This window comes from Taudactylus pleione, unplaced genomic scaffold (assembly GCF_031769625.1).
Source record: "Taudactylus pleione unplaced genomic scaffold, aTauple2 ptg000607l, whole genome shotgun sequence".
NCBI lineage: Eukaryota > Metazoa > Chordata > Amphibia > Anura > Myobatrachidae > Taudactylus > Taudactylus pleione.
Genome location: NW_028285009.1, coordinates 474,197 through 484,790, shown reverse-complemented (window position 1 = coordinate 484,790; position 10,594 = coordinate 474,197). Strand labels below are relative to the sequence as shown.

The window sequence follows — 10,594 nt, the reverse complement described above, 5'->3', positions numbered from 1 at the left end:
ATTACATTGGTGTGGCTAGTAATACATGGGTGTGGCTAGGAATTACATGGGTGTGGCTAGTAATACATGGGTGTGGCTAGTAATACATGGGTGTGGCTAGTAAGTAATAGGTGTGGTTAGCATGAGCTAGTCCAGTTCTCTGTATAATGTATTTAAATATAAAGTGGGCATAGCTAGAATGAATGAATGAATGAATGAACCCTCTACTCAATGGGTCCATGGGTACAAGTCTAGCGAGCCTAACTAATCATGTAGCATGAATGACCCCTCCATTCAATGTTCCCCTGATCACAGAGCTAGTATATGATTAATAAAAGTGAATATTTATCATGAATGAGCCTGCTGCTCCGTGTGACCATAACCCGTAGGCCCAAGACTAGTGCCTAATGAGATATTTATTTCTAATATACATCATTCATTCATTCTGTCCCTTGTATTCTGGATATATCTACGCTTTTATATAACATATGTACTTATAATATTGAAAATGCAAGTTTACAAGAGAACGTATCAAATTATTTTTGCTAACTTGCAGACAGTCATAATTTGACTTCATTTCCTAAACACGTGTTGTCATAGTTTTGTAGGAAATCCTATGTACAGTATAGCTGGCTTTTCCCCATGGCTTTCAATATCATTTAGTAAAAAAATAAAATCCCAATTCTTTACAGATAAACATTCACTTAATTCGGTTTTCCCTAATTTTTTTGTGTGAAAGGTTTTCAGAAGGACTGAGCAAACTTCCACGCTGCGTTGCTGCACTACATCTACCATGGTGCCTGGCAGTCTATAATGGGACGATCCCAGAGCCTGACTTAGGGGTCTAGTTACTAAGCAGTGTTAGGAGACAGAGAGAAAGTGATAAGGTGCCAGACAATCAGCTCCCAACTGTCATTTTTCAAACACAGCCTGTGAGATGACAGTTGGGAGCTGATTGGCTGACACATTATCACTTTTCACTCTCTCCCCTAATACTGCTTAGTAAATAGACCCCAAAGACTGCATGGGGGCCCTAGGCAGGATCCTGTCTCGGCCTACCTCCATGCCATCCTTTTGTCAAAGCTTCTCACATAAAATAGGAGACAGTAATCCACACCCCCGAGGGCCCACCGGGCTCCAAGTGTCTAATGGCTGATCCTGCTATGGACGGGTTGCAATCCTATTTTTTGTTTCAAACGTCACACTCCAAACATAAAACACAGGGTATAAAACAAACAATAAGCTTTATTTTAGTCAACCATTACCCTTTTGTTACTAAAAAATGTTCTACCTGCAAACTGTATGTATTTGCTGTATACAATGCGTGCTACCCGTGACAGGACCAGTTACAGTATGGAAATGTTATTATTATAACACCAATAAACATATCTGTGCAGGAGGTTCCTGATCATTAACAAAGTGCAAATAGCACCAGTGTAACCAGTAACAGACAATCAGATATTAACATGATTTCAGTCTTGCAACGGAGTAATATAAGCGACTATCTGATTGGTTGCTATGGGATAGAGGGCATGTGGGCTCCCTACACATTGTCATTAAATAAGCTACCTCCCAACTTTCTGCAGGAGTCCCTCTATCCACTGAATATGCACATGTCATCTATTCACCACTTGCTCTGCCAAGCAGAGCAGCAGGTTAGAGGGGGCTCCCAACCTTGCCCCACCACCATGGGACACTGCGGCCCGTGGATGGGAAGGTGGGAGAGTGCCTGATAGCCACCAATAAGATTCCAGCTTTTTATAGAATATACTAGATATATGACATCTAGGAGCTGATTGGTTGCTATGGGAAATGCCTCCACTTATCCTCTTAAGAAGTTTTGATAAATCTCCCCCTTAAAGAGTCTGGGCCAATATTTAGGAAAAAGCAGCCTACTAGAAACCACTGACATTACTGAGGCACTTAATGATTAATATTCATGAGGCCTGACTAATATTCATGAGGCCTGACTGATATTCATGAGACTATTGACAGCAGCCCACAAAATGGCTGCCCACGCAGTGTGGGACAAGATGCTCACTTTGTGTGAAAGAGATTACAATCTGTGTCTTTTAGCTCGGGATTCTTTGCATTTTTTTGGTTTTGTTTTGCGCTGATAGCATCATTATTTCATCGACACATAAATCCATTTGTGCTTTAATCAACTGACAAATATGTACCACATGAATGAGACATTTAGGCCTAGCAAACCGTCCACAATTCCATAGCTTGCACCTGGGCGTGCTGCAGAATACATGGCACCAATCACTGCGACCTCAATTTTGAATACCTTAATAAAATGGAAGGTCACACGTTAAAGTTTATTTGTTTTTCTTTCTTTTTTTTTTTTTTACGAAATATGGAAGAATACATTTAATATTATTTGTGGAGATAAATCTTGTGCAAACTAACGCACGTTTACTAAAGTGTCCCCCGAAAGGCGAAGTCATTTGAAGATAGGCTGAATATTTAGACACACACCCTACAGCTTATTTCCTTAACTATAAAACAAGTGTTAATTTTTCTATTATTTTACAGTCTTACATTTACAGGTCATGGCTGCAGTAGTAATGAATTAAGACCAATTATAGTATTTGTAGAAAAATACAAGTTTTCCTAGACTGTTCCTTCTTTCGGAAGAATGTCCGTTTTTTTGTTGTCTTTTTTTAAATTAAATTAATTATATGTCAGACTACAGATTTGCTGATAGAAGAGATCTACGATGATAGTTGAGACTCCAAAGGCATGCTTCGCTACTCACTATTGTCGTAAAGACTTCCAGTTTGTTGACCAGAGTCACGAAAACTGAGGCAATGACTTGTAAATCACTGTGTTTGTCCCTACATAGAAGGAACGAAGAGATCACCTGGTTTAATCCATCCTGGACCGGATGGTCTGAAGGGACTTGCGGCAAGCCAGGCCACAGAGGTAAGATGGCAGTGCTGTCTTCGATGGAGCAATGTTATATACAGTAATCAAGGGCTATCACCATTTTTGTATGCTGTTGCCTTGACTCCTCTTATGTATAAAGATTTCAAATTCAACACAACTTGTGCACCAACATCCGCCTGTTGTCCCAATGCCGTAAAAGTGTCCATATATGACCAACTCTGACCCAGATGAGATCATTCTTTCACAGCATCTGTCAGGCACCGGTCCGTACCATCACTACACTCTAGCTTGGCTTTCCGGCCTTTCTTGGGCTCTATCCATGAGTTGTGTATTACCGTCCCTCCTGGAGCGGGATCCACTTGCAACACTGAAACCACTCTTTTCTTCATCTTGTTCTTCAAGACATTGCGGAACTTCTGCCGAGTAAAGGCGTACAAGAGAGGATGAAAGATGGTTGTACCGTAGGCCATGGTGATAAAACAGATCCGTAACTTCACGAGAAGATCACTGGGCCCCAGGCAGAGGATGAGAAGGTTCACAATGGAAATCGGAGCCCAGCAGAGCAGGAAGGTGGTGATTATGATAAGAGACATCCTAAAGACGCGTTTTTGGCGTTCTCGGCGGTCCCTGTGGCGTTTCACTGCCCTCCTCAAGGCAATGATGACAGAGACGGAAGCCTGTACCCTCATGGGAGGCTTCTGGATAACTGCTGGTGGGGCCAGTCTCTTGGTCTCCCCCATTGTGCTTTGGTCGGAGGGTTTCCTTTTCTTTCTTTTCTTGGTTTTACGACGCTGGCTTCTCTTGAAGTGGTTCCCGATCCTAATGTTGAGGGCCTGGAGGATTTTCGTGTAGGTGACAAGCATGACGGCCACAGCTGCGAAGAAGATAGGAATTTGGATAACCAGGTGGTAGTACATCCCCAGCTCCGTGTGATACTCATTGACGCTCACACAGAGCAAAGTCCGGTTTTGCCATGTGGCCATGTGATCTGGGTCACCGAAAAACTCCACCTCAAAGAAAGGAATGAAGAAAACCATGAGGGAGACAAACCAGACGCAGGAAAGTAGTAGCACCATCCTGCTTGGGGTGAGAACCCGGTTGGCAGGCCTCACAGAGATATCGTACCTGTCCAGACTGATCACCAGAACATTGATTGCTGTGGCAATGCTGCTAAAGGTGACACACGCCTCATGGAAGCAGCAAACCAGAGCAATGTTTTGCTCTAATGGAATCAAGATAATGACTATGGTCAGTGGGACGCAGATGACACAGATGATGATATCCAGAACATGGAGATTCATAGTCACCATGTTGCTGACAGAGTCCACCAGGTTGGACTGCATACAGTAGAGCACAAGGACTGTCAAGTTGCTGCTAAAACCCAGCACAATCTCCAACATGAGGAAGCTGGTAAGGGAAACCTGGAAGCCCAATGGGTACGGGAAGTACCAGCCGGCATCAGAGCTGGATCCATCGTTAGTTTCCAAAACGGCGTCGTACATATCTGTCTCCTTGGCTGACACCATTCTGTTCTCTGCATAGTCCTAGAAATTAAGAATTTCTTCTGTTCTTCTTCCTGCAATAGAAACAAAGGGGAAACACATTAGATCCTTGCAAATGATAAACAATGTACCTGGATATTGATCTGATTAATTATTTATTATATTTATGCAATGCTACCTATTTCTCTGTGTCTTTTCTGGTTTATAAACTGATTCTTACACTCATGCAGCAGACTAGTCGATAGAGTCAGGTGAAAAACCGACTGACGATGCATGGAGCCCAGGGCCGTTGAGGTGCCCAGGCGTGACCAAGATCTGGAAGGTGTGGCCACGCCGCCTCTGGAAAAAACAATGTAAAATACTATGAGCGGCACTGTCAAGGGGGGCATCTGTCCCCATTAGCAGCTGCCCGAGCCCGGGTAATTAGTACCCCACCTCTCTTGGTGCCCCTGACGGAGGCGATGGATGGGTGGGTCAGACAGGCCTGAAAACCAAACCAAACGATTCAGACTGTTGTTCAGCTGTTTTCAAGCTGTGAACGATTATCATTCAGTACCACACACTGAACAGTAATCGTTCAGTCAACTGAATGATTGGTTTGGTTTCAGGGGCGCATCTATAATGGGTGAAGGGTGTGCGGTACACCCTGCACCCATATCGTCTAAAACTTAGGTCCCGTGTCGGGTCTCTCAGCGCTGCTCGAAATGGCGGAAAATGGCCACCGCCGCCATTTTTCCAGCGTTTTGCACATGCGCTGTGAGGAAATCGCCAGGAAAATGCCAGCTGCGCCATTTCCCCGGCGATCTTCGCATGCGCAGTAGACTCTGGGCACACTCTAGTGCCCAGAGTCTACTGATTCTGCAGTGACCGGCCAGCTGCGTCAGTCTGCTGCCGGGGTGAGAGGAGGGGGCCCCGTGATGGGGGATGCACACGGCCCCCTCCTCTCTAAAGACGCCCCTGACTGGTTTGCACTATTTAGCAGCGCATAGCCACCTTTAGAAGCAGATTAATTTACAAAGTAGGAAAACAGGAAACAGAATATGTGTCAATATCCCATGCACACTATTAAATGTTACTTGTCTAACAGCACCATAACTGTGTTGTTTGTGGCACCCTTTGTGACATCATGTGGAGGGGGGTGGGGCCTCAGTGTCAGGGAGAACAGCAGCACCTCAGAATGCTCCGGGCTGTTGTACAGGATGCAGGTTCCATGTCTGGAGCATCCAAAGCAAAAAAAAACAAACTTTGTTTATTTTGAGAAAAAGTCACCTTAAAGCAGGGCTCGACAAAACCCGGGGGCCAGGTCGCCATGGCGACCAGATTTGGTTGCCTGGCCACCAGATTTTCAGCAACCCCCGGGCCCTGTAGTGCAGACCGCGAGCGCGGTCCACACTTCAGAGTAACAAACACACAGCCGCCAGGGGCGGCTGTATGTTTGTTATAGCAGCCGATGTTATAGCAGCCGATGAGAGTCTGTCAGACTCTCATCGGTTCATCCCGCAGCAGGTAATGGGAGAGACGTCATGATGTCTCTCCCATAGTGCAGAGCGGCCAGCGGCGGTCGTTGGCAGGAGCGTGGATCAGGTAAGTTGCGTTTTCTTTTTTTTTTAAGGGGCACTGCATAGGGGGTGTGGCCGCTACTGGGGACACTGTGGGGGCACTGCATAGTTTGGGTGGCCGCTACTGTGGGGGCACTGCATAGGTGGGGGTGGCCACTACTGGGGACACTGTATGGGGGGACCACTACAGGGTGGGGCCGCTAGTAGGTATAATGCATGGTCTTTCTGGGGGTTGGTTGCCTGGAGAGGCGGGTTAGCTGCTCAGTAATGTGGCTGTGGGAGGGTGGTTTACCTGGGGTACCCAGTTAGTGGTGTCGCCATGGGGGTTGGTTGCCTGGGGCATAGGTGCTCAGTAATGCTGCCCCGTGGGAAGGGGGGGTCTGGCTCCTACACTTTCATCCTGGCTCAAGCCCTGCCTTAAAGACAATATATTCCTATTCTACACATTCATACTTAATAAAGATATGTCTAAAGCCTTTTCATACCAAGAGCTGTACAGAGGGCCATCAATTATAAATGGAAGAAAGAAGCTAATAAGGGTCACTTTACTGTAAGGTTTATTGGGAATTATCACATAAATTGGAGTTTGCAAATTCACTAAATGAAATTAATAATGGATTCTGATGTTTTTCTTACAAGAAACGGTATCTGTAGCAATAATTTCTACATGACATTATGGGCTCGAGTGATCCAGGAAATGTATAAGCCTTTTTGGAGCCAGAAAGTAATTTTACCCTTATATTTTGTTAAAATGCTATGTTAATGTTGGCATAATTATGGCCTATTGTTGAACTGTTTGACCCCCTGTAATAAAACTCAGGAGCGAGCCAACAAGGCTGAAGTTTGGTCAAGTTTGGACAGGATAAAGATTGTTATGTTCCAGAAGAGAATTGTTGTGCATTTTGGAGCAATGGAGAGAAATGTTCTTGGACAAAACAATGATAAATAAAAAGGATTACTATACCAACACACCTTTCAGTGAGGTCATAGTGAGGAAAAGGAGGGGGTTGGGCAAGGAAGAAAACTCTTCAAGCCTTTCCCAAGACCACAGGTTTTACCATTATACACAATATGTGAGTATAATTATGCAATATTTGTATTTTTATTTTAAATATGGTCTTGCATTTTTAATTTCTTTTGTTATCACTATTTTTATTAAATCAGCATTGCGACTTTCTTATAACATTAAATCCCATTTAATAATGTTCTGTCTTTGTATTGCATCAAGAATCCATGGGGTAAATTTACTAACAATCGAGATAGGTCGAGATGACCATCTCGAGTGATTTATTGATTTTTTCCCTGCTTGCAAATTTTACTAAGGGCAAAGTCGGGTGAGTTAGAGAGAGATTTCTTTAATCTCACTCGTAAAACTCAGGTGAGATAGCAATCTCGAATCTTATCACCATCGGGCCAAATCGGAAGTACTTTTCAACTAAAACATCTCTCAAATTTACAAAAAATCGGGATGACAAGCACGGGTTGTCAAAATCACTTTTCAAACTCTCACCCCCTGAGCTGCGAGATGGTCAGAAACATACACAAATCATTGTGATTTGTGTATGTTTCTTTCTGTAAATGGATAAAATAGGGTTAATTTACTTAAAAAAATGACATGAGGTCCCCCCCAAAACACTAATCAGCCCCGGACATGCCAGCTAGTGGTTCTTAACATTACAGGGGAAAAAATGTGTAGGTATCCACTGTAATTTAAGAACCAGCACAAGGCAGCAGGGACAGAGCTGGTTTTAAATATACGGAGAAAAAAATGACGTGAGATCTCCCTTATATTTAAAACCAGCCCTGGACCCTTTCTAACGGGGGACTGATGCTACAGCCAGGGATGACCTTTCAACGGGCCCCCCAGCCGCAGCATCTGACAGTTAGTCAGCCCAGGCCAGGGATCCCTGGGGAGTTGGTGACCCCCCCAATAAAGGGGTCACTCTCTCCAGAGCACCCCTGGCCTAGGCTGATAGCCCAGGGCTATGCCCGCCACCCGTGGGTTGCGGGTTGATAGTGTAAGGTGTAGTATAAAAATTAGATTTTTCATAATTGTTTTTACAGTGGAACTACAGGTCCCAGCAAGCCTCCCCCGCATGCTGGTACTTGGAGAACCACAAGTACCAGCTTGGGGGCATTAAGGGCCCACTGGTACCTGTAGTTCACCTGTAAAGAAATGGTTAATAAAACACACAACACACCATGAAAATAAAGCTTTAATGCATCCATAAACACACTTACACATACTCACCTGTTTCCAGATGTGCATGTCCCCTTGTCAAAGTAAAGTATCCCATCGAATTACCTGTAAAAAAAAGATCCAATACTCTCTTTTATGTCCCCCGATGTCCTCCGCAGAAATCCAATACGTGCTCATTGGCTGGGACCCACGTGGGCTTAGCCAATGAGCGGCTCCTCCATGTGGGTCCCAGCCAATGAGCGGCCGCTAATGTTAGGCGCCGCTGATTGGCCGGCGGCCCGGGTAGGAAGTGAACTTGTTCCCACGAGCAGACATTAGCGCAGTGTAACAGCATGCAGAAGCATGTTGTTACACTGTATCCGGACCACGTATTGGATTTCTGCGGAGAACATCGGGGGACATAAAGGTGAGTATTGGATCTTTTTTTACAGGTAATTCAATGGATACTTTACGTTGACAAGGGGACATGAACATATGGAAACAGGTGAGTATGTGTAAGTGTGTTTATGGATGCAATAAAGCTTTATTTTCACGGTGTGCTGTGTTTTATTAACCATGTGGTTCTCCAAGTACCAGCATGCGGGGGAGGCTTGCTGGGACCTGTAGTTCCACTGTAAAGGACAATGAAGAATAATCTAATTTTTACACCACACCTTACACTATCAACCCGCCACCCACCACCCAGGGGTGGCGGGGATATATCAGCCTAGGCCAGGGGTGCCCTGGAGAGGGTGACCCCTTTATTGGGGGGTCACCAACTCCCCAGAGATCCCTGGCCTGGGCTGACTTACGGTCAGGGCTGATGCTGCGGCTGGGGGCACGGTGAAAGGGCACCCCTGGCTGTGGCATCAGTCCCCCATTAGAAAGGGTCCAGGGCTGGTTTTAAAAATATGGGGGAACCTCACGTAATTTTTTCTCTCTGTATATTTAAAACCAGCTCCCTTGTGCTGGTTCTTAAATCACAGTGGATACCTACACATTTTTTCCATGTAATGTTAAGAACCAGGACAGGTTGGCAAGCCCGAGGCTGGTCAGTGTTTTTGGGGGGGACCTCACGTCATTTATTTTTTTAAACAATTTATTTTTTACAAGGCTTAACACACAAGCAGCAAGCACATACTGTATCTCACTGATATGTGCAGGCAGCTAGCTCAGGAGAGATTTGCAGAGAGAAAACACTGCAATCTCGGGTGAGTAATCTCCTGCAAAGCGAGTTACTCGGGAGAGATATCTCGTTCTGCTTCACCATTGGTCAACTCGTTTAGCCTCAAATAGCCTGTTGGTAAATTTGGTAAAATAAAGGGGATTAAATCACCCGAATTTTGGCGAGTTCCAGCGAGATAAATCACTTTGAAAATCAGGACCATCTCGAATCTTAGTAAATTTGCCCCATGTGTCAGATAGTCTTAGAGTTCCATTAACCTGGCTAAATTGAGTCATGATTGCATTTTGACAACTCAGGGAGAGTCTGAAGTATTCTCACAAGTGTCAACTCTTGAACTAAATTCTAGTTGTGGCAGTGAGATAGAGGGCCTGATTCAGACTCGCTCGCGAGCGCTATGCATTCGCAAGCGGGTCAATGGTGGCCCAGTGCGCATGCGCACGATAGAGCCGGCTCCATCGTGCGCATGTGCGAGACCCAGATAGCAGCGGGCACTCCGTCGCTCCGGGTCTCGTACCAAAGGGGACGTGCTGTCCATGTTGAGTGACAGCACGCCCCCTTTCGTGGGCGGGCCGGGGGAGTGGCTGCCCAAATGGAGGCGTTTCCATGTGAACTCCTCCGTTTGGGGGCGGCCCCACTGACATCACGAGTGATGTCAGTGGGAGAGATTTCGGCTCTGTGAGAGCCGAAATCTCTCTGGGGCTTGCGGCAACGAGACCCTACCACAAGGGTCTCGTCGCAAGCCCGATGGTCGCGATGGACCATGTGCGTTTGATGGCTATAAGATTATTTAAACAGAGCAGGTGGTTTGTTATTCGATCAACCCTTTCACTGTATTGCGACAAAAATAGTAAACCTTAGCACCCAGTACACGTCCAGCGTCCGGCATTGCTGTTGCATCTTACTCGGGCTCTATAAGTGACTTCGGATGCAGCTACAAATTAACACAGATGCTAAATTACGATATAGGTACGAAAAGCCTGAAAATTGCTGCCCTTGGCACAGCGTTTAAGTAGTTCCATGCATCTTGCTCCCTATGATGCAAAAAGTATGGGTGAAAGAGGACACATCTATACTGGCGCACACGTGTAGATTGTGTAACATGACAGCAGGTAAAGGGCACTAGTTAATCCAGACCATTTGAAAGCTGGAGCTGCACAGAAACAATGGACCTCATTCAGAGCTGGACGCTATTTGCGGACGCTCGTTCAGAAAAAGGGGCCGCATATTTAAATTGAGCGCTCGCTCTTTGCGGTCTGTGGACGCCTCTATGTCTGAGCGAGCGTCCGAAACATGCTCT

At 45.5% G+C, this 10,594-nt stretch overlaps 1 protein-coding gene across 1 annotated transcript in view; it reads right to left on the bottom strand.

Moving 5' to 3' along the window:
* Positions 1 to 968: 968 nt before the first annotated feature.
* Positions 969 to 10,594, bottom strand: part of LOC148480679 (G protein-coupled receptor 22-like) — a 423,524-nt gene continuing 413,898 nt past the window's right edge. Inside the window, exon 3 of the mRNA XM_088453979.1 lies at positions 969 to 4,447. Coding sequence (XP_088310105.1) covers positions 3,105 to 4,397 — 1,293 coding nt within the window. The 5' untranslated portion in view covers positions 4,398 to 4,447 and the 3' untranslated portion in view covers positions 969 to 3,104. The remainder of the gene's footprint in view (positions 4,448 to 10,594) is intronic.